Source organism: Oryctolagus cuniculus, chromosome 8, assembly GCF_964237555.1.
Source record: "Oryctolagus cuniculus chromosome 8, mOryCun1.1, whole genome shotgun sequence".
In the NCBI taxonomy this organism is placed as follows: domain Eukaryota; kingdom Metazoa; phylum Chordata; class Mammalia; order Lagomorpha; family Leporidae; genus Oryctolagus; species Oryctolagus cuniculus.
The window spans coordinates 43,198,883-43,223,870 of record NC_091439.1 but is presented as its reverse complement, the minus strand read 5'-3'; the positions used below and the strand labels follow the sequence as shown (position 1 = coordinate 43,223,870).

The 24,988-nt window shown below is 39.4% G+C and overlaps 1 protein-coding gene and 1 pseudogene across 3 annotated transcripts in view; one reads left to right on the top strand and one right to left on the bottom strand.

Moving 5' to 3' along the window:
- The window catches only part of BBS7 (Bardet-Biedl syndrome 7), a 48,293-nt gene that overhangs the window by 11,064 nt on the left and 12,241 nt on the right, over positions 1-24,988 (bottom strand). For 2 of the 3 annotated variants that reach the window (XM_051819815.2, XM_008267915.4), the window contains exons 4-13: positions 23,092-23,267; positions 19,923-20,109; positions 18,895-18,967; positions 18,431-18,547; positions 15,396-15,526; positions 11,397-11,481; positions 9,292-9,394; positions 6,792-6,984; positions 5,166-5,240; positions 4,111-4,176 (exon numbers count right to left, since the gene is read on the bottom strand). In XM_051819815.2, the coding sequence (XP_051675775.1) occupies positions 4,111-4,176; positions 5,166-5,240; positions 6,792-6,984; positions 9,292-9,394; positions 11,397-11,481; positions 15,396-15,526; positions 18,431-18,547; positions 18,895-18,967; positions 19,923-20,109; positions 23,092-23,267 (1,206 nt within the window). The remainder of the gene's footprint in view (positions 1-4,110; positions 4,177-5,165; positions 5,241-6,791; positions 6,985-9,291; positions 9,395-11,396; positions 11,482-15,395; positions 15,527-18,430; positions 18,548-18,894; positions 18,968-19,922; positions 20,110-23,091; positions 23,268-24,988) is intronic. The other variant, XM_008267916.4, reaches the window with a different exon arrangement.
- Positions 16,073-17,699, top strand: LOC100356386 (HIG1 domain family member 1A, mitochondrial pseudogene; annotated as a pseudogene).

Below are 24,988 nucleotides of genomic sequence, written 5' to 3'. Positions count from 1 at the left end.
CTTTCTCTGTGTAACACTGACTTTCAAATAAATAAATAAATCTTTAGAAAAGAGAGAGAGAGAGAGAGAGAGAGATTTGGAATTAGTAGCAAAACCAGTGTATATGTTATACTTACCACATATTTTCATTTGCCATTCTAAGACATTCATTCTCATATTCTACCTTAGCTAAAAACACAAGTTTATTATATATTTTATTAGAGTCATATGAAAAATGATTAGAATCAAGATATTTTTGTTGAAAAGATAAGTGAACTGTCAAAATAACTAAGCCATTTTTCAGAAATGAGGGTACTGTATAACACATTACCATTGTTTAAAGAGTCTGATAGAACAATATATGTTTCCAAGAAATTAACTGACTTTCAACGAAAACAGAGAAGCATGTCCATCATCTCATTATGGCATATACATACTGGAGAATTCTTTTGACTATTGCTGGTTGGATAACCTGAGAATTCACAACAATTAACAGAAAACAATAATTCACTAAATTGTAAAAAGTTAGTTTAAAAGGAATGGGAAAGCTGTCCAGCTTCTCCCTCCTGCCCAACTTTTAGCTCCTCTCCATCGCAATGCATGGAGTGGTAGTTTCCGTAAAGGTAACTTCTGTAATCTGATGTTTTAACTCACACCTTTCATGGCATAGGGGAGGAAAATAAATCAATGTTTTACCTAAATGAGAAAGGTCAATAAAATTTTAATGTAAGATTAAAGTGTTGCAAATACTGCTCTGACTAGAAAGAAAGCAAATATAAAAAAATTAACAGGGGCTAGCACTGTGGCATAGGAGGTTAAACTGCTATCTGCAGTGCCAGCATCCATATGGGCAACAATTCAGGTCCTGGCTGCTCCACTTCCACTCCTGCTCCTGCCCAATGAACCTGAAAAAGCAGCAGAAGACAGGCCATGTGCTTGGGCCCCTGCACTCACTTGGGAGACCTGCAAGAAGCTCCTGGTTCCTGGCTTCAGACCAGCCTAACTCCGGCCATTTCGGGGAATGAAACAGCTGATGGAAGATCTCTCTCTCTCTCTCTCTCTGTCTCTCCCTCTTTCTCTCTGTAACTCTGCCTTTCAAATAAATAAACAAACCTTAAAAAAATAAAAAAGATAATGAGGGGCCAGCAATGTGGTGTAGCGGGTAAAGCCGCCGCCCACAGTGCTGGCATCCCACACGGGCACTGGTTTGAGTCCGGCTGCTTCTCTTCCTATCCAGCTTTCTGCTGATGGCCTGGGAAAACAGTGGAAGATGAACCAAGTCCTTGGGCCCCAGCACCCATGTGGGAGATCCAGAAGAAGCTTCTGGCTTCTGGCTTTGGCCTGGTCTAGCTTTGTCCATTGCAGCCATTGGGGGAGTGACCAGTAGATGGAAGACTTCACTGTCACTCTCTCTCTCTCTCTGCTTGTACTCTGCCTCTCAAATAAATAAATAAATAACTTAAAAAGAGAGAATGAATAAAAACACAGAAAGAAAAAAAATACATCTGATAAACCTACATTGTAGGGTTTATTTTAAAAGTATAAACTTACACTCGCAGCAGAATTTTTCTCACAACAAAAAACTGTAATAATGAATGTAACAATTTTATATGAAAAATTTTTTCTTAGGAATTAATATAACAATTCATACTCATTGTTTTAAAATTCAAATAATAAATATTAGGACAAACACACAAACCACAGGAGCCATCTGTGCCACAGAACCACAGTTGTGGCACAGCAGGTTAAGCCACCATCTATGATGCTGGCATCCCATATGGGTGCAGGTTCAAGTCCAACTGTTCCACTTATAATCCAACTTCCTACTAATGTGCCTGGGAAAGCAGCAAAGATGGCCCAAGTGGGAGAACTGGATGAAGTTCCAAGATCCTGGCCTCAGCATGGCCCAGCCCCAAGCCATTGAAGCCATTTGGGAAGTGAATCAGTGAATGGAAAAATCTCTTTCTCTATTTTTCTCTGTCTCCCCCTATCTCTCTGTATCTCTACCTTTCAAATAAATAGGTAAATCTTAAAAACAACAACAACAAAAAACATACAAATCACCTAAAACCCTACCACCTAGAGATGATCATTATTATTATTATGGTATTTATCCTTTCACATGTCTGTGCATTTGTATAAAAACCAAATACTACATAATTTCACATAAATAAGTTCTATATATATCACAGACATCTTTCATTTCTAATATTCATATGTTCTCCCATATCTTTGCCTCTTCTATTACCATTATCTCTTATTCCCATCTGATTTATGCCTTCCCTATATTATATAACCTATTACATCATATGGGTACAGCAGACTGTTTTACACCTTTCTTGATATTTGTATCATTACAGATACAAAACATATCTAAACACATAGAGATTCTATTTGCACTTTTGTTTCTTGGAATTCCTTCCATGGTAATGGGTAAAGATCAACTCATTCTTTATACTAGTAGTATACTATTTCATTATACAGATAAATAGATATTTATTTAACCATATAATCATTAGTATTTAGTTTGATTCTACTTTTCTGCCTGTACAAGAAATGCTGTAACTAACTATATACAACATCTGCGTATATATTACTGTAATTTTATTGCTGTTAAATAGTTTCCCTTAAATGGCTATAAATAATGTTTTCATCAGCTATGACACAGAGTACTTTGCCTCATCTCTACCACATAGTAATGTTGTTCTTTATTAAAAAAACAAATTATTTATTTATTTGAGAGGCAGAAATAGAGAGAGAGAGAGACAGAATCTTGCATCCATTGGTTCACTCCCCAGATGGCTCAAATGTCCAGAGCTGGGCCGATCTGAAGCCAGGAGCCAGAAGCTTCTTCCAGACGTCCCATGTGGATGCAGGGGCCCAAGTACTTCAGCCATCTTCTCTTCTTTTTTTAAAGATTTACTTTATTTATTTGAAAGACAGAATTTTTTTTTTTTTATTTTTTTGACAGGCAGAGTTAGACAGTGAGAGAGAGAGACAGAGAGAGAAAGGTCTTCCTTCTGTTGGTTCATCCCCCAAATGGCCGCTATGGCCGTCGCGCTGCACTGCGCTGATCCGAAGCCAGGAGCCAAGTACTTCCTCCTGGTCTCCCATGGGGTGCAGGGCCCAAGCACTTGGGCCATCCTCCACTGCCTTCCCAGGTCACAGCAGAGAGCTGGACTGGAAGAGGGGCAACCGGGACAGAATCCGGCACCCCAACCAGGACTAGAACCTGGGGTACCGGTGCCACAGGTGGAGAATTAGCCTAGTGAGCCATGGCGCCGGCCTAAAAGACAGAATTATAGAGAGAGAGAAAGAGCCAGGGAGAGAAGTCTTCCATTCTGCACTCCCCAAATGACTGCAATGGCCAGAGCTGAGCTGATCTGAAACCTGGAGCCAGGAGCTTCTTCCGGGTCTCCCAGGCCAGTGCAGGGGCCCAAGAACTTGGTCCATCTTCTACTGCTTTACCAGGCCATATCAGAGAGCTGGATCGGAAGAGGAGTAGCCAGGACTCCACTTGGTGCCCATATGGGATGCCAGCGCTGCAGGCTGGGGCTTTAACCCGCTGCGCCACAGCGCTGGCCCCTGGGTCATCTTCTGCTGCCTTCTCAGGAAGCTGGATTAGAAGTAAAGCAGCTAGTAAAGCAGCTAGCTGGGGCCAGCGCCGTGGTGCAGTGGGTTAATCCTCTGCCTGTGGCGCTGGTATCCCATATGGACGCCGGTTCTAGTCCCGGCTGCTCCTCTTCCAATCCAGCTCTCTGCTGTGGCCTGGGAAGGCAATGGAAGATGGCCCAATTCCTTGGACCCCTGTACCCACATGGGAGACCAGGAGATTGGCTCCTGGCTTCGGATTGGCCATTGCAGCCATTTGGGAAGTGAACCAATGGAAGGAAGACCTTTCTCTCTGTTTCTCCTTCACACTGTCTGTAACTCTCTCTCTCAAATAATGCACAGCAGAGATAGTGATTTCTACTAAATTAACACCTAACTGACCACTGTAAAGTCATGCTCCAAAATTATTCATTTCAAGGAGAAATCCACTGCAGATAAATTATATGATATTGTAGGATATATCAAGGGAAAAAATAATGTTCAAACATTCAAGTGAGGGTAATTTCAAACATTATTTACCTTGAGTTCCAGTCTTGTGGTATTTGCCTGGCACCGATAAGTGGCAAGAACAAAGTTGTCATTTGACTAGGAAGAATTCAAAGTTGAAACAAAGATGAACTCATGTTTATATCCACAAAAAATCACCAATAATGATTATCATTTACTTGATTAACATATCATCTGTGTTAAGTGCTCTTAAAATATATTCCCATTTACTCCTACACTATGCACTATATTTTTACTAAGTTTCAATAGATGAAGAAACTGAGGCTCTGAGGGGTTAGGGAATGTTCCCTCATATGCATTTCCACAAACTTCTTAAAGATCCCTCATAGGCACGGTTTGCGTAATTTTTGTCCCCACCCCAGAAACAATTATCTTCCAATTCCATATTTGCAGGAACTTTGTATTTAATGAATAACTGACAAAATAACAAAGATGCTAATCTCAAGAAGAAAACTCAAACATTTTAATTTCAAATCATTTTTAAATCCAGCTCTCGGGGCCAGCACTGTGGCGCTGCAGGTTAATGCCCTGGCCTGAAGCGCTAGCATCCCATAGGGGCGCCAATTTGAGGCCCGGCAGCTCTACTTCCAATCCAGCTCTCTGTTATGGCCTGGTAAAGCAGTAGAAGATAGCCCAAGTCCTTGGGCCCTTGCACTAGCCTGGGAGACCCGGAAGAAGCTCCTGGCTCCAGGCTTCAGATTGGCACAACTCCAGCCATTGCAGCCAACTAGGGAGTGAACCAGCAGATGGAAGACCTCTCTCTCTGCCTCTCCTCTCTCTGTGTAACTCTTTCAAATAAATAAATAAAATAAATCTTAAAAAAAAAAAAATCCAGCTCTCTGCTATGGCCTGAGAAAGCAGAAGATGGCTGGAGACCCAGAAGAAGCTCCTGGCTGCTGACTTAGGATAGGCCCAGCTCCAGCCATTGTGACCATTTGGGGAGAGAACCAGCAGATGGAAGACCTTTCTATCTCTCCCTCTCACTGTCTCTCAAATAAATAAAATCTTTTAAAAAAATGGTATAATAGAAATAAAAGCATGAGAAGGACTCTATATTTTTTACTCACCTCAGAATCACAGCTGCTAAAGCTCACAACAGCAGAATTTTTATCCACATCAAGTAAATCTATTGGAACATCACTCTATAGTCAATATTAAAAAAAAAAAAGTTCACATAGGAAACCTAAAAGTGTTCATAAAATGTTTTTTCTCTAAGGGTTCTCCTTAGTTCTACCTTTATGTTCATCTTTAAATTTGAGAGTATGAATTCTCTTAAATTTAATAGTATATACTTCCAGCAAATAAATTTAACAAAGAATAAATATTACTTTATAATCATCTATTTTTTGTAAATGGGATTATCAAGTCATAGAATATCATCTCTTACCACCCCCTTAAAAGCATAATCTTCCTATTTTTGTCAGTAATTAAAAATTTACCATTGACTATAGATAATCATATGGCTATGATATCAATTCCTTTTTATCAATTTTAATTTCACCAGTAACACAGAATGAAAATAATCTTTGGTGCCCTTTTAGGAGGTAGTTTCTAGGAGAAAGTTAATGCATAGTGTTCTGTGTGAAAGGTGCTCCTAGAGTTGTTCAATGCAGCAGTCCATGAGCTAACATTACATGAGAAAGTTTTGTGCCTTTAAGTTTTAATTAACAATCTGATCTCTCGACCACATTGTTTTTAAATCTGTCTTCTTCCTCCAAGTTATTATTTCCTCATTTTCTGATGGGTTTTCCATCTTATACTTGTTTTCTATTCATCCTACTACCATCCTTTTCTACTTCTCAATATATGCCAATTTAGGGCCGGCGCCGCGGCTCACTAGGCTAATCTTCCGCCTAGCGACGCCGGCACACCGGGTTCTAGTCCCGGTCGGGGCACCGGATTCTGTCCCGGTTGCCCCCCTTCCAGGCCAACTCTCTGCTGTGGCCCGGGAGTGCAGTGGAGGATGGCCCAAGTGCTTGGGCCCTGCACCCCATGGGAGACCAGGAAAAGCACCTGGCTCCTTTCTGCCATCGGATCAGCGCGGTGCGCCAGCCGCAGCGCGCCGGCCGCAGCGGCCATTGGAGAGTGAACCAACGGCAAAGGAAGACCTTTCTCTCTGTCTCTCTCTCTCACTGTCCACTCTGCCTGTCAAAAAAAAAAAAAAAAAAAAAAAAGTAAAAAAAAAAATATATGCCAATTTATATTCATATATAAATTGATGAATGGAGTTATACATGATTATCTTAAATTTCACCCTTTGGGATTATATACTTTGCCTACTAGCCTACTTAGAAATTATTGAGTTAATGAGCAAGCTGTACTGTCAGCTATCATTTTAGTATTAGGAGAATTCTTTAAAGTTCCAATAAAGATATTAAATATTGGAGTTTTCTAAGCTACATATCTGTAAGATTCTCCCAGAGGGTAGCCAAAGAAGAAATTCTCTATCCTCCTACGGATCTCTTCCCAAAAGTTAATTCCATCCATCTTTTGTTTGTTTGTTAAATATAGGATAAGTTTTTTTAAGTAACGGTAAAATTCAAATAATCTGTGTGCAAACCGATTACCCAATGGAAGATTAAGAAGCCATAAAATTACGGTCTAAAACTTAAAATACTCAATAGTAATTAGTGCATTACTGGTTTACAAAACAGCTCTAATCATAAAACCAAGAAATCAGATATTGTGTTTACCTGTATTAAGACATTATCAATCGCAGTCTGTACCTCTAAAACAAGGCTGTAGCTGGCATCATCCTTATTTAATGTAAATTTGTCATTTATACTAAATGAAGGTACTGCTGATTTTGCTTTGCTTGATTGAGAAGACTTTTGATAGTTCTCTCTTTCCTGCAATACCTTACATTGTAGATGTTCCAACTCACTCCTGGAAGAAAGCAAATGCAACACTGTCACCTATAAATACAAAAATATGATGTCCTTATAATGTTTACAAAAATTTGAGATACTTATGTTTGGCAAAATATGTTTTTACTGGCTAGGCTAATACTATCACACCAATAGGAAAAAGATTTTTGTTTCTATCACTGACCAAATGATTACACATTATTTATTTCTAATCCAAAAATCAAAGCATCTACTCATTCCCATGCCGACAAAACAAATAGAGCTGTAAGTATCAAGGTAGGATGCTAATAATTAATTCTAACACACAAATCTGGCTATAAAAGCGAAACTGCACTAATTAGAAGAGAAACTAATATGGCAGAAGACCGTATGAGAAGAAACAAAACGTGAAGCCAGTCAACATGAAGGACAGTAAGAGGGAAAGGCAGAATGAAGAAGCTGCAGAATATTAACAATTTGGGGACCATAACAAGGATCATGAGTCAGTGAATGGCATAGCTCAAGTTCTACAAAGTGTTGAGACTGAACTGCACACACATTGCTTAGTGTAGTTCCAGTTAAAGGGGAAATCCACATGCAAATGAAGTAAACAGTAACTGAGATAGAATAACATGAGACTTAGCTAAGCTGGCCCCAACCCAGGGGGAAAATAATGGGAAGAAGCTTAGGAGGGATTTGTGCAATAAGCAAAGAAGATTAAGTTACTGAAGAAATACTTACTGCCAAATATTACATATTTATTCATATGTATCTAGCACTGTTCCAGGTGCTGAGCAAATAGAACAGAAATAAGTTTCTCATAGAGTTTACATTCCAGTGGAATCATGAGGGGGTAATTTGGTTATAAATAAAAGGAATTACATTGAGGATGTGAGACAGTAATCATTAATTTGACCTAATATCCTTGTTGCATGAACTTGGATATCCTGAAAGAATCTGGTGCACTTATTTGCATGAACATTTAGAGTTTTCTTTCCCAGTGGCTTTGGTGAAATGACTTGGGCTACTAGTACTTGTGATTTTTACTGCCTTAAAAAATTTTTGTAACCTTCAATTATCACACACACATATAAAAAATCAGCCCTCACTCACCTAAGAGGTTCAGCAAGGAGTGAAGTTGGAAGAGCAGCCATTAAAAGTTTCAGCAACTGGGGCTGACACTGTGGCATAGCAGGTAAAGATGCCACCTGCAGTGCCAGCATCCCATGTGGGTGCCAGTTCAAATCACAGCTGCTCCACTTCCAATCCAGCTCTCTGCTATGGCCTGGGAAAGCAGCAGAAGATGGCCAAACGCCTTGGGCCCCTGCACCCACGTGGGAGACCCGGAAGAAGCTCCTGGCTCCTGGCTTCAGATCGGCACAGCTCTGGCCATTGCAGCCACCTGGGGAGTGAACCAGTGGATGGAAGACCTCTTTCTCTCTCTGCTTCTCCTTCTCTCTCTGTTTAACTCTAACTTTCAAATAAATACTTAAAAAAAAAGTTTCAGCAACTGTCACATCATTGTATGAAGCAACTTTACATGAGTCTTGGGTCCTTTTTTGTAGGACATGTCAGGTTGAGCAGGCCATGAAAGCAATCCCTGCATCTAAGGAGCCAACATTACTCACTTCCAGTAAGACAACAAATAAGCCACAGTTACAGATTCAAAAGGGTCCACAGGAACACTGAACAAGAGTTCATAAAAAATAGTCATCTGTCTTGCTTCCTTTCTAATGTTTGTGAAAAACAACAAAACCATATACAGATAAACAATTAAAAATACAATTCTTGATCTAAGAAAGTCAATACAGAAAATGCACTTCTAGAAAAAGTATTCAAAACATTACACAATTCTTATTTTTTTCAAATCCATAAACATTCACTTTAATTTAATTATTTATGTATTTATTTGAAAGGCAAAGTAGAGTAAGAGAGGGACAGACAAAGACAGAGATATCTCCCATCTGCTGGTTTACTCCCCAAATGGCCACAATGGCCAGGGCTGGGCCAGGCCAAAGTCAAGAACCTGGAATTCTGAGTTTCCCACTTGGGTACAAGGGCCCAAGGACTTAGGCCACCTTCCACTGCTTTCCCACACGTGTTAGCAGGAAGCTGGATCAGAAGTGGAGCAACCGGGACTCAAACTCACACCTATATTCAATGCCAGTGTCCCAGGTGGTAGCTTAACCCACTGAACCACAAAGCCAGCCCCAAACATTCACTTTAGAAGGTGATTATTGTATCATTTCTTCTAATAAAATATGGTACATCTATAAATAATAAAAAGCAATAACTACACATTCCATGAGATGAAATTTTAAAAAGTAAACAAAAAATTCAAAGTTACCGTAAAGAAGAAATTTTATTCTGCATCTCCTGATTAATTTTTACTTCTTCTCCTGGTCCACTTTCCTTATGAATGGGCTCTGTTGTCAGACCTGTAACCCAGCCTGTAGAGATGAATCACAATCCTGCATCATTTAGTGTTTCTAGTGTTAAAAAAGTTATATTACACATTATATAGCAGAAACGCCAATATATATGCCCCTTTGTCCACCACCAACAAACTAATTTAGCCCTAGGACTTCTTCAGAAAACAAAATCAAAGCTGAAAAACATCCAAACCATAAAGAAATTACTTGGGTTTTTTTGTTCTACTATTCCTTCTTTGCCTGAAATATTGTAATACTATGATTAAAGGAATCTTTTAGTTTTTGACAATTTCAAATTGTTTTTCAAGGTTGGCAAAAGTCAACATCGTCGGGATTAAACATGACAATAGGTCTGATCTGATTTCATCATCATTTAAAAAATCATCTATTATTTTTCACTTTAAGCTTCTGTGTGGGAGCAAACTGTTGAAATCTTTACTTAATGTATACTAAACTGATCTTCTGTATATAAAGAGAATCGAAAATGAATCTTGATGTGAATGGAAGGGGAGAGGGAGAAGGAAAGGGGAGGGTTGCGGGTGAGAGGGACATTATTGGGGGGAAGCCATTGTAATCCATAAGCCATACTTTGGAAATTTATATTCATTAAATAAAAGTTAAAAAAAAAAAGTCAAAGACTTGAAATAGGAGAATAATAAACTATATTATTGGCTTTTTGTAATTGTAATAAAGATCCAAAACCTTTGAAATGTAAAAAAAAAAAAAAAAAGTCAACATAGTCCAGCAAATTCAAAAATAGCTAATAAGGCCGGTGCCGCGGCTCACTAGGCTAATCCTCTGCCTTGCGGCGCTGGCACACCAGGTTCTAGTCCCGGTCAGGGCGCCGGATTCTGTCCCGGTTGCCCCTCTTCCAGGCCAGCTCTCTGCTGTGGCCAGGGAACGCAGTGGAGGATGGCCCAAGTACTTGGGCCCTGCACCCCATGGGAGACCAGGATAAGTACCTGGCTCCTGCCATAGGATCAGTGCGGTGCGCCGGCCGCGGCAGCCATTGGAGGGTGAACCAACGGCAAAGGAAGACCTTTCTCTCTGTCTCTCTCTCTCTCACTGTCCACTCTGCCTGTCAAAAAATAAAAATAAATAAATAAATAAATAAAATCGTTAATAAATAAGAATTGCTAGGAGTAGGTGTCTAGCATATTGGTTAAGATGACCACATTCTATAACAGAGCGCCTAGATTCGATTTCTGGCTTTGGCTCCTAACTCCACCTTTCAGCCAAAGCAAGCCCTGGGAGGCAGCAGGGTGATGATTCAAGCAATTGAGTCCCTGCCAATCTCATAAGAGATCTGGATTATGATGCCTGCTCCTGAGTCCAATCTCAGCACAATACGGATGCTGTTGGCATTTGGGGAAGCTGCGGGACTCTGTCTCTCACAAAAAAGAAAAAAAAAAAGTCTTTTGAAAATTACTTTCATGGAAATATAAGCTCTCACAAACCTACTGTGAACTGCAAAAATTAGCTACTCATAAATAATCAAGTTTTAATTATTATTAATTTCAGTAAATTCTTCTTTTTAAACCCTCCTTCTCCCAAAAATCACTTAATTTTCAAAGGTACTGAAACAGGATACATACTCTTATTCAGGAGCTGATACTGTGGCATGGAAGGTTAAGCCTACACCTGCAGTGCCGGCATTCCATATGGGAGTCAGTTTAAGCCCCGAACTGCTCCACTCTGATCCAGCTCCCTGCTAAAGCGCCCAGGAAAGTAGAGTAAGTTGGCTCAGCTTTTGGGCCCCTGAACCTATGTGGGAGACCCAGAAGAAGCTCCTGGCTCCTGGCTTCAGACTGGCCCAGCTCCGGCCATTGCAGACATTCAGGGAGTGAACTAGTACAAGAACTTTCTGTCTCTCTCCGTCTCTCTGTCTCTCTCTCTCCCCCTCTAACTCTGCCTTTCAAATAAATAGATTTTTAAAAAGTAATCATCAAAAGCAATTTATCAAATTAGTTATTTTTTGTTATTGATTCTTTCTTGAACTATCTATTATCACTTACTTTACCTGAATATGTAGCCACCACGATTTCATCATAGCCATCTTTCCCTACACAACCTCCTTGGATAGATGTGACACTTTCAGACAACACCTGAAATAAATCCAAGCCCAACAACGTCATTAATACCTAAATGTTTCACTTTAAAGCCACAAAAATTATTTACGTGCCTCCTGACATTCAACATATACTTAATATTAATTATATGTAGATACTGAGATTAAAAAGACAAATATCTTAAACAAATGCCAGAAATTTCCAGTGTTTTTAAATCTGAGAAAGAATATTCAAAATGACTAGTATATTTGTGTGTACTATCCAGTTTAATCACCTAAGGGGCTGGAGTTGTGACACAGCAGGTAAAGCCACCACCTATGATACCAGCATCCCATAAGGGTCCTAGCTGCTCCACTTCCTATCCAGCTCCCTGCTAATGTGCCTGGGAAAGCATCAGAAGATGAAGCGCTTGGGTGGAAGTGCTTGGGCCCCTGCACCCATGTGGGAGACGCAGAAGAAGTTCCTGGCTCCTGGATTGGGCCTGGTCCAGCCCTGGTCGTTTTGGCCATTTGGGGAGTGAACCAGAGCATGGAAAATCTCTGTCTCTCCCTCTCTGTGTGTAACTCTGCCTTACAAAGGAATAAAATAAATCTCTTTTAAAGCATCATCTAATTAGTGGGGCTGGCGCCGTGGCTCACTTGGTTAATCCTCCGCCTGCTGCGCCAGCATCCCATATGGGCACTGGGTTCCAGTCCCAGTTGCATCTTTTCCAGTCCAGCTCTCTGCTGTGGCCAGGGAGGGCAGTGGAGGATGGCCCAAGTGCTTGGGCTCTGCACTCGAATGGGAAGAAGAGGCACCTGGCTCTTGGCTTTGGATCAGTGCAGCGTGCTGGCCGCTGCGGCCATTTCGGGGGTGAACCAACAGAAGGAAGACCTTTCTCTCTGTCTCTCTCTCTCTCTCTCTCACTGTCTAATTCTGCCTGTCAAAAAAAAAATAAATAAATAAAAATTAAAAATTAAAAAAATCATCTAATAAGCAAAAACAGTTTTATTTCTATAAAGAAGTTTTTATAAAAAAAATTATAAGCAACACTGCCAGTAAGTTTGGTCTACCATCTGAATTCCATAATCTGATGCATTTTCTCTGAATCTTTCAGGTGAATAATAAAGACAGCCTAAAAGAAGCCTATATGAATCTGCTACTTTGAGAAAAATCAAGTTTTCAGATGGTTCAAGGTTTATAGTATCATCTTCCAAGCAATAGTTCCCTCCCAAGCATGTCTTAGATGAGTCAACCAGTATGTCTTTTTTTTTTTTTTTTTGAGATTCATTTATTTTTTTGAAAGGCAGACCTACAGAGAGAGAGGGGGAGAGACAGAGAGAACTCTTTCATCCACTGGTTCACTCCCCAAAAGGTCACAATGACCATAGCTGGGCCAATCCAAAGCCAGGGGCCAGGAACTTTCCCCAAGTCTCCCACGTGGACACAGGGGCCCAAGTTCTTGGGCCATCTTCTGCTGCCCTCTCAGGCACATTAGCAGGAGCCAGATTGGAAGTGGAGGAGCCAGGACTCAAACTCATGCCCATATGGAATGCTGGCACCTCAGAACACCACAGCACTGGCTCCATAATATGTCTTTTTAACAAGCATTCTAGGCCACCAACTTTCAACTTTTTTGGGAAGCAAGCAATAAAATTTATATTGCAAGCTGGTATGTATTCACACATGAACACACACAACAATAAACTTACAAGGCAGTGTTATATTCTGATATATTCTAATAGAATTCTAATCTATTCTATTAAAATTTTTAAAACTACATTAGCAACCTACTAACAGGCTTTGACTAGTAGTCTGGAAAAACTCTGAGAGGTAATTCCTGTCAGGCATGGCTGAGAACCAATATTTTAAAGCAGGTGGTAGAAGGAACATAAACTTGTATTAAACTAAACAAAAAGCTGGCTCTCTTTACCTACTGTCTACCTACTCTATCTAGCTCTCTTTACCTACTCTGTTCTGCAAAGCTATCTTGGTTATTCTTGAGGCTACTTACCTGAGACTCAAGTAACAAAAGTTTTATTATAATTTACAAAAAGTTTCATTTTTTTAGAGTGGGATACCTAATTTACTTTACAATAAAAAAGGCGCATTTTTGACAAGTGTCCTGGTTTACTTAACATATACTGGAAGTCTTCAAAAATTTTTTTGTTCATGTTCCCACTAAAGTAATTATGAACAAAACTATGTACTGTCCTACATATTTTAAACATCTGTATTCTTCATCACAACTTTAAACAATTACAAGAAATGAAGTTCCTGTAAGTTGTAAGCAATATTTTAAAATAAAACTGTAACATCTTTTAATCATATTCAGTGAATCTAATTAGCAGTACAAATTTACATATACAGTCATTGACTTAAAAACTGGAGAAATATATCCTTCTTTAAAACCTGAAATTTTACATTGCTATTTTTTTCTCCTTGAACTTTTATTTTCACTGCACTTTTCCCATGTGCTCTTATGTTTATACAATGTACTAATATAAAATTCTTTTATATTTCTTCATATTTCTCTATAACCAAAAAAAATAAATTTAAATTATCTTCTGTGATCATAAAGCTGTATGCATAAGCAATTTCTATAATTATAATTAGCATTACATAAATAATTAAGACAAATATACAAGCTTAAGTAAACAATTATTAATCATAATAACAGCCCTGATTATTGCAATGAGATGCTGACACACAGAGAGAATCTTCCACCTGCTGTTTCACTCCCCAAAATCCCACATAAGCCAGGGCTGGGCCAGGCTGAAGCCAGGAGCCCAGAACTCAATTTGGGTCTTCCACATGATGGCAGGAACCAATTATCTTGAGACATCACTACTACCTCCCAGGTGCAAATCAGCAGAGAGCTGGAACCAGAAATGGAGCCACAACTCAAACTCAGACACAGACACTACATTATGGGAGCAGGCATCCCAAGCAGCATCTTGACTGTTAAATCCATTACCTGTCCCTGACTTTTTTCTTTCTCTCTTTTTTTTTTTCCTTTTTCCTAAAAACAAGTCTCAAAGGATCCTGCATGAAGCAAGATGTGGAAGCCCTGGGTTGGAGAACACCTGTTTATGAAAATGAAAGATTAAATTTACACTAGCATGCTTCTCTATATAAATAAAAATTCAGCATAAATAAACGGAATCACATTAAAGTCTGCAAACTTATCTCTAGTATTTTTTCTCATACAGCTAGCCTTTGAGTACCTGTAAGTAAACTGCTACTTTTCACACTTTAAGGATACTTCTGACACTATCCTAATGATAGGAAGTTCATTCCTAAACTTTGTTTTAAAACAACAGTCTCAGGGCCAGTGCTGTGGCTTAGCAGGTAAAGCTGCCACCTGCAGTGCTGGCATCCCATATGGGCGCCGGTTCAAGACCCAGCTGTTCCACTTCCAATCCAGCTCTCTGCTACAGTCTGGGAAAGCACAGAAGATGGCCCAAGTGCTTGGGCCCCTGCACCCGATTGGGAGACCCGGAAGAAGTTCCTAGCTCCTGGCTTCAGTCAGGCCCATCTCCAACCATTGTAGCCATTTGGGGAGTGAACAAGCAGATGGAAGACCTCTCTCTCTCTCTGCCTCTGTAACTTGCCTTCAAAATAAATAAATAAATCTTAAAAAAAAAGCCTCACTTATGTTACCAAAAAATACAAATGTTATTCCCATAATGTATTGTTATATATTATAGAAACTAAAACATTTAATGCTTTTAAAATTTATAATAATTTCTAAAGTATAATGAAAGAATAATTTATTTTTCAGCTCAAAGACAATAGTCTATTACTCACACACTTGAGTAGTTTTAAAGATTTTGATAAAATCAAAATAATGATATTTTAAACCAAGCACAAGATTTTAATATATTTTCACTTCAAATTCAAGCTATTAATCATCTCTATAATAATTTGTTGAATAATAAGCATATATAGTATTCTTCTAACGAACTCACCTGATCATATCGTAGAACAGGCTCATTTGCATTATCAAAACTATACACTTCCACTATTCCATCATCTCTCCCAACAAGTAAATCTTTAACACCATCACCCACAATATCAAAGCTGTCAATACACAAAACACCTTTAAAAAAGATACACAATAGTTATTAAAAAAAAAACTAATGGTTGTAGTCAAGAATATACCAACTCAGAATGGGTATAAAAAATGACTCTGAGCATAATTCAGTGCCCTTCTCTTTCCATCCTCTTTCCAGGGCATTATATGTGGCACTGACATCAAGTTTACAGCTCCCTCCAGCTCTGGCTCCGCCCCAGAGCTCTATTCTCATATATCCAATTGGCATCTTTGCACACACACCTGTATCTCAAACATTCCATGCCCCAAACAAAATTTGTGATTTCTCTCTTCACCACATGCCTTTAGGATTACTTCTTTCTCAGTCTCTCTCCAGCTCAGTAAATTACATCACTCAGTTGTACACGCCAAAAATTGAGGCTACATCTTGTTTCCTTTCTTTTTCTCAACTCCCCATATCAGATCCACTAGCAAATTATATACTCTCCCTCTGTGATATTTACTGAAATTATCTCCTTCTTTCTTCTTCCAGCTACCATTAGCCTAGACTAGGCTAACTTCTGCTCAAGTTTTTTCCATTGATTTTTTTCCTTTTCTTGGAACATTCTTTTCCTCAAATCCTCAAATTTCTAACACATTTTCTTATCAATCACAGCTCAAATTTCCACCTCTTCTAGGAGGCATTCTTTAACCACTCAATCTAAAAGTGCCTTCCTCTTCCCACAATCATTCACTAATGCACTATCCCTTGTATCTTCTGGAGGTAACTAGGTGAAGCTACCTATGTATTCACTCTGCCTCCCCTAACAAGCATTTGTTGAAACAATAAATGAATATATCAATAAAAAACTTAGCACCTACAAATTCGGGAATAAATTCTCCCAGATAAATTCCCTAGGAAAACCGGTTGGAGGGTTTTTGGGGTTGTTGCAGTCAGAAGAGTCTTCAAACAACCAATATGTCAACCAATACAGATGTTTCTCTTTCTTCATATGATGAAGATCAGGGATCCAAACTTATCCAAAAAGCTAAAGAGGCACCATTTGTCCCCATTGGAATGGCGGGGTTTGCAGCGATTGTTGCATATGGACTGTACAAACTGAAGAGCAGGGGAAATACGAAAATGTCCCTTCACCTCATTCACATGCGTGTGGCGGCTCAAGGCTTTGTTGTAGGAGCAATGACTCTTGGTATGGGCTATTCCATGTATCGGGAATTCTGGGTGAAACCTAAACCTTAGAAGAGATGCTGGCTTGGCCTTGTTGGAGATGTTTCCTTTAGTTAGACATCTCATATTGAGGTTATGTGTTATATCGAAAATAAATAATTTGAGTGGGTTTAGACAATAATACATGGTATTTTGAATATGGACCTCCTCGTGACCAAATTATTAGTGACTAGTTCACTAATAGGTCCCTCGGGGAGTCAGGTTAACACAATGTCACATTTTACACCTGGTGTTAAAATGTTCTCCCTCCACCCCAACCCTTGTGATGAAATTAGTCCTAAAGATCACAGCAGGCCAATGCTGAAGTTACTCCCAGTTTGCTGCAGAGTGTCACATGCTTCGTGTGTTGGAAAGGAGTCCTGTTTACCCAGTTAATTCACTTTTTTCTGCCTGCCTCATAGACTGGATGAATATTTCAGTTTTTGGGATTGGTTATCTCTTAAAGAACTCTTTTTCAAAAAGTTCATGGAATATAATTTGTAAAGCCTCCCACACCTGAATGTGTGTGTGTGTACTTGTGTGTGTACACAAACAAAAGGTAGCAAGCTTTTAAGACAGCTGCATAGTAGTATTTATTTCAGAATCATACTTGTAGATGTGAGACTAATTTAATTATGGATTCCAGGTTAGCTCTTTTGTAAAAACTGCAGAATTATATTTTTGCTGCTGTTATACTAGCATAATTTCTAAATGTCACCTTGAAATAGAAACATGTATTTTAACTGCTAATACAAAGGTAAATTAACACTTTTAAAATGTGTGCAGTGTTTTTTAATTTTCTGTGTAAGACTCATAAATGTTAAATTACCTATAGTGGAAGTGATCAATAGTTTATGAGCAAGCTGGTTGGTCAGACATTATACACAAACTTTGATATACTACAGGATACATTATTGCAGTTGTGAAATCTCTTGTCTAACCTGAACTTACATTCCATGGTGATAGCATGATCTACATATTGTTATTAAAGTAAGTAAACACAAAAAAAAATTCCCTAGGAAATATGAATATTCCCTGACCCACAGACTGTATTTTTTCTTTGCCTCATTATAAGTACTCCTAGATTCCAACTAATTCTCTATTTCAGACCATGAAAAATGGATTTTAGCAAAGAATGATGCACATTAGCCTTTAAAATCCTGTCTATCCCAAATTACTATCAACATTTCTCACTTAGTATTCCAATAGTATGACAGATGTGATAACAAACAAATAGCAGATAAATTCAGAATTGGCTCTATGAGTTGCTAAATCTGCTATATAATGTGAATAAATAAAAGTTATATAATCTTTTTTTTTTTTTTTTTTGACAGGCAGAGTGGACAGTGAGAGAGAGACAGAGAGAAAGGTCTTCCTTTGCCGTTGGTTCACCCTCCAATGGCCGCCGCGGCTGGTGCGCTGCGGCCGGTGCACCGCGCTGATCCGATGGCAGGAGCCAGGAGCCAGGTGCTTTTCCTGGTCTCCCATGGGGTGCAGGGCCCAAGCACCTGGGCCATCCTCCACTGCACTCCCGGGCCACAGCAGAGGGCTGGCCTGGAAGAGGGGCAACCGGGACAGAATCCGGAGCCCCGACCGGGACTAGAACCCGGTGTGCCGGCGCCGCAAGGCGGAGGATTAGCCTAGTGAGCCGCGGCGCCGGCCAATAAAAGTTATATAATCTATAATCTATTTTGTTTCATAATCATTGAAATTTCAGAATATGAACTACAACAAAAGCATACCTCCCCTCTTCTTCTCATTTCGAATTTCCCACTTGTGTATTGGTTTAGATGCAGTGATCTGAATAAGCCCAAGTTTTCCATCTGATGTTCCAAACAAAATGTCCTCTCCAGAGTTACCTGTTTACAATTGAAATCAAACATACTACATTTATCCCATAATTCATAATCTCTCTTTAAACTTGAAAGTGTTTTCACATAAAAAATCTAATTTTTTAAATATTATAAGAAAACTTTGGAAGAACACTTACATATTTTTAACTCTACAAGTTAAAACCCTTTGCCATCATCTAATTTTAGATGAAGAAACTGAAAATCAAAATTCAGTAACCCATTATTGTTCATTACCGACAAGTTATTATAAAAAAAAGTGTTGCAGTTCTAGTTCATGTTCAATACACAATTTCCTGTTTCACTTAATGTTTTAATAATATATAGATGATTGAGTAAAATGAGATTTTGATTACCGCCATTTCCATTGTATAGTTCTAAGACGGTTGGTGGGCCAGGAATTTCAATTTCATACATTACATCAGATCCCTAAAAGGAGAATAAGTATTTAAAAATCCAAACGGTTTACAAATTTAAAATAATATAAATAACATCAATATTCAAATACAGTACTCTTATTAACACCTAGAATAAAACTGCTGAAAAAATTAGGTCATAAATATCAACTTGTATTTGTTAGTAATTTTATATATATTAACATTTTTGAAAATAATATATGTATAAAATGTAAAAATCAAGGAGAAAATACTAAAACATTCTCCTTTTTTTTTTTTTTCAACAGGCAGAGTGGACAGTGAGAGAGAGACAGAGAAAAATGTCTTCCTTTTTCCGTTGGTTCACCCTCCAATGGCCGCTGCAGCCGGAGCACTACTCTGATCCGAAGCCAGGAGCCACGCGCTTCTCCTGGTCTCCCATGCGGGTGCAGGGCCCAAGGACTTGGGCCATCCTCCACTGCACTCCTGGGCCACAGTAGAGAGCTGGCCTGGAAGAGGGGCAACCGGGACAGAATCCGGCGCCCCAACCGGGACTAGAACCCGGAGTGCTGGCACCGCTAGGTGGAGGATTAGCCTATTGAGCCACGGCACCGGCTCCCCAATCCAATTTTTTCCTGTAATTTGATTTTTTGGAGGGAAGTGAGGGTGAAATAAGAAGCTAACGAATTGTAAAGCCAAAAAGCTCAGGAGGGTTCTCTGTATTAGGAATATCCAATTCTGATTGTACTAATTCAGAAATTGTGTTTGGAGATGGGAAAAGCAACGTTTTTCTTCCACATATTGCTCCTAAAAACTTGTAAAAAATCTCAACACACTTGCCTCAAGTAAAAATAAATCAATTTACCAATTATTAAAATGTTTTTCCAGAAAAATTTTATATAGAACACTTAAATAGTAATCACTGAAACAGTTTATCTCAAGTGCACAACATTCATCAATATTCACTTATGTAAATTACACAAAGTTAAAAAAATACTAATAATGGTAACCTGTAAAACTCTGAGCACTCGGTCCTGGCAGGCCAATACTGGTGTAATACGTGGTACTCTTTCCACTGGAAGGCAGATGACATCATTGATTTTGTCCCCAGAAAGGTAGTAATGTTGGTCTTTGCAGTCACAATAATGGTTATAGATGTAATTTGCACTGAGAAAGAGGTCTGAGCCAGATATGTGCCTGAGAACATTAAAATAACAATTTAACACAGCCACATTTAAAAAATAAGCATAGGTCACTCCTGACTTTTTTTCAGAGGAAAATAAAACTAGGTGCCAGTGTTGTGACGCAGCAGCAGCAGGTTAAGCCACCACTTGTTAACACCAGCATCTCAAATGAGCACCAGTTATGATACAGCTCCATGCTAATGCACCTGGGAAAGCAGCAAATATGGGAGATCTGGATGGATTTCTTGGCTCGTAACATCAGCTTTGCTCAGCCTTGGCTGCTGCAGCCATTTTTGGAGTGAACCAGAAGATGGAAAAATCAATCTCTCTCCCTATCCCACCTTCCCCTCTAACTCTACCTTTCAAATAAATAAATAAGTCTTCAAAAAAAAGAAGAAAGAATGAAAACAAAAAAATAAACAGTTCACTACAATTTTACCATATTGAACATGATTTTCTTTCATTTCCCCCACTCAATTTTCTGGCTTTTGGGCATAAGACTGAAAACTGAAAATGAGGATCTTAAATCCTTGGGCCATTCAATAGACTGAGCTCAGAAAATCCAAAAATAAAAATAATGAAAATGTGATTATCTGAAGATAATTACTATATCAAAAAACAATTTTTCTTTTTTTAGATTTTATTTATTTATATGACAAAATTACAGACAGTGAGAGAGAGAGAGATAGAGAGAAAGGTGTTCCTTCTGTTGGATCACTCGCCAAATGGCCACAAGGGTCAGAGCTGTGCCAATACGAAGCCAGGAGCCAGGAGCCAGGAGCTTCTTTCCAGTCTCCCACGTGGGTACAGGGGCCCAAGCACTTGGGCCATCCTCCACTGCCTTCCTAGGCCATAGCAGAGAGCTGGATTGAAAGGAGCAGCCAGGACTAGAACTGGTGCCCATATGGGATGCCAGTGCTTCAGGTGGAAGATTAACCTACTACGCCACAGTTGGGCTACTTTTAAAATTTTTATTTATTTTCATTTTATTTGAAAGGCAGAGAAACAGAGAGAAATCTCCCATCTGCTGATCCACTCCCAAAATGCTACAACAAAAAGACTGGGTGAGACCAAAGACAGGAACACAGAGCAGCTCAATCCAGGTCTCCCGTGTGGTTGGCAGAAGCCATCATCTGCTGCCTTCCAGGTTGAACATGACCAGAAAGCTGAATTAGAAACAAAGGAACTGGGGCTCAAACCAGACACTCCAATACAGTACACAGGTATCTCAACCAGTGTCTTAACTTCTGTGCCAAATGCCTGCTCCTCACCTCACTGCACACACCCTATATACACACACATTTAATATCATTCTTATCAACTTTATAAAATTCTATATCTTTTTCAAGCTCTGCAAGTCCATTTTGAAGTCAATATGCATTATAATAGCCAAAGCACTATTTAGCAATCACTGTTGTTGACAAGAGTGAGGAATAGATGAAAGCATTGAGCAGGGAAGGATGTATGAGATAAACATTTTTTAAGTGATCAGTTTCCTTACCAAATATTTTGAAGTTTTAACTTTTATTTTCCTATGAAACATTATAAATGTTCAGATTAAGATAATACATTTTGGGGGCCAGCGTTGTGGCATGGCAGGTAAAGCTGCCACCTGCAGCGCCAGCATCCCATATGGGCACTAGTTCAAGTCCCAGCTGTTCCTCTTCTGATCCAGCTCCCTGTTAATGACCTGGAAAAGCAGTGGAAGATGGCCCAAGTGCTTGGCCCCTGTGCCCACAAGGGAGACCTTGAGGAAACTCCTGGCTCCTGGCTTAGGAAGTGCTCGGTGATGCCCGCTGCAGCAATTTGGGGTATGAACCTCTCTCTCTCCCTCCCCCTCTCTCTCTCTCTCTGCTTTTACCTCTCTGTAACTCTGCCTTTCAAATAAATAAATAAATCTTTTAAAGAAAAAGATAATAAATAATAAATTTTCAAAACCTAAATAAAATACCTTAAAATTCCACCTCTGCCATTCCAGCAAAAATATTTAAGAAAGTAAAGAAAATATGAGTATTAATGGGAAACTCCTTATTTTCCTCTTACCTGTATATATAACCTCTCTGAACATAGGGATATTCTAGTTAATAAATTACTTTGATTTCACTGTTTCACCATTATTTTTGGCCATGTCTGTGTACAAGAGTGTATCAAAAGTGTTACATTGTTAAAACACTTGAAATTACTTCCATCTGTCGTTAAATTTTGATCTAATCTTTTCAAGACACAGTTTTGTAGCCCAAATATCAGGAGATATGCTGTGCATTATATGGAATTATACAAATTTCAGTTTCCAAATCTAGGAGTCTGGTTGTTTGTACAAATTAGTTGTATCAGATTCAAATAACGCACTGTTTTCTAAAAAAAAAAAAAAAAACCAATCTTGATTATTCTGATTCAGCAAGTATGAGATAGGAAAAGTAATCCCAAGCTTCCCAAGGGATTCTCCTAAGTAGCATGTGTAAGAAACTGCAAATCAGATTAACTAAATTTAAAGCCCTTTCTAACTGCCCTGTCCCCCATCAAATGATTCAAAAGCTAAAATTTTTCAAAAAAAAAAAAATTTCACATATCAGGAGACCACTAAAGGAGTTATTTTTCTGTGAGTCTTACAAGATTTACCTGAAATTATACCCTTCTGGTAGTCACAAACTTTGAAGGTCAGCCTTTTAATATAATGTTGCTCCCTAAAACCCAGAGCTACCAAAGACAATTAAAGAATATGAACCTAAATATCCTGAGGATGTTTTCTCTATTGCCTGATCAAGAATCACAACTGAAGCAAGTTATAAATACTATAAAGTTTTAAAAGAAAACAACACTTTAGCAGCCAATCAATTCTGTGTTGAGTCTAGGTTAAACTTAGTTTCTGACTAATAAAATACTTTAGTCGATTTTATTTTCCAGAAAACTTAAGATATGTTAGTTAATAAGTTGCTCTACATCTAAAATATTATCAATACATAGGTAAAAATAAAAAAGAGAATAATAAACATACATGGCTTTAATGCTTTCAGTGAGGTTTGTTTCAAAAGAGAGGAACTGCTTTCCTCTCTTTGTGAAGCCTCTAATCTCAGATCCAGCAGCAACAAAAATCTTCTCCTGAGGTGTGTTCAGAACCCCTCCTAGTTCCAGCCTCTCGATCTTCAGGCCTGGTAAAGTCTTGAACACAGTCTGCAAACATCATTCATGGAACAAATGGTAAGACACAAGTTTCTTTATTGTAAGCATTTTCCTTTACCATAAAATACACTATGATTTTAAATTTATAAAATATTAGAGTTCTAATACATAGAAACAACCACAGATAAGAACCTATTCAGGGGGCCAATGCTGTGGTGCATGTTAATCCTCTGCCTGCAGTGCCAGCATCCCATATGGGTGCTGGTTTGAGTCCCAGCTGCACCACTTCCGATCTAGCTCTTTGCTTTGGCCTGGGAAAGCAGTAGAAGATGGCCCAAGTGCTTGGGCCCTGCCCCCATGTGGAGATCCAGAAGAAGCTCCTGGCTCCTGGCTTTGGATCAGCTCCGCTCTGAATGTTGCGGACATTTTGGGGGGTGAACCAGCAGATGGAAAACCTTTCTGTCTCTCCCTCTCACTGTCTGTAACTCTACCCCTCAAATAAATAAATAAAATCTTTTAAAAAAAGAAAAAAGTAAAAATCTATTCAGGTCTTCAGGGGGTTGTTTTGGAAAATATTTCTACATACATAATAATGACCTAATTGAAGTCTATACTCTTATATTTCTAAGTAGGGTTCACTAATCATCACTGTTAACAGCACTAAATTTTTTAAGATTTATTTTATTCTTTGAAAGACAGAGTTACAGAGAGGGGTAGAGCCAGAGAGAGGGAGAAAGTCCTCCATTACCCGTTCACTCCCCAAATAACTGCAACAGCCAGAGCTTAGCTGATCTGAAGCCAGGAGCCAGGAGTTTCTTCTGGGTCTCCCATGTGGGTGCAGGGGCCCAAGGACTTGGGCCATCTTCTATTGCTTTCCCAGGCCACAGCAGAGTGGTGGATTGGAGGTAAAACAGCTGGGATTTGAACCCATGTCCACATGGGATGCTGGCGCTGCAGTCCAGGGCTTCAACCTGCTGCACCACAGCACCAGCCCCAACATCACTAAATTTATGAAAATACAGAATCTCAGGTCCAACACCAGATCTACCAAATGGGAATCAGCATTTTAACAAGATTTCCCAGCTTGGTCCTATACACATTAAAGTTTGAGAAGCACTGTTTTAAGCAATATTCTTATCCACAGGAAAGCCTAAGTATCAAAATCTTTAATTAGGTCCACCAGATACCATTTTCACATTTTAATCATTTTTTTTTTTTTCATTTTTGACAGACAGGGTGAACAGTGAGAGAGAGACAGAGAGAAAGATCTTCCTTTTTGCCATTGGTTCACCCTCCAATGGCCGCTGCGGCCGGCGCACCACGCTGATCTGAAGGCAGGAGCCAGGTGCTTCCCCTGGTCTCCCATGGGATGCAGGGCCCAAGCACCTGGGCCATCCTCCACTGCACTCCCGGGCCACAGCAGAGAGCTGGCCTGGAAGAGGGGCAACCGGGACAGAATCCGGTGCCCCGACTGGGACTAGAACCCGATGTGCCGGTGCCGCAAGGCAGAGGATTAGACTATTGAGCCACAGCACCGGCCTAATCATCTTTATTTAAAAAAAGATTTTTCCTTATTTGAAAGGCACAGTCACAGGGAAAGAGAGGGGAAAGACACAGAGAGAAATCTTTCATCCACTGGTTCACTCCCCAGATGGCCACAACAGCCAGGGCTGGACCAGACAGATGGCAGGAACCAGGAGCTTCTTCTGGGTCTCCCATATGGGTGGGCCATCTTCTGCTGCTTTCCCAGGCACATTAGCAGGGAGCTGGAT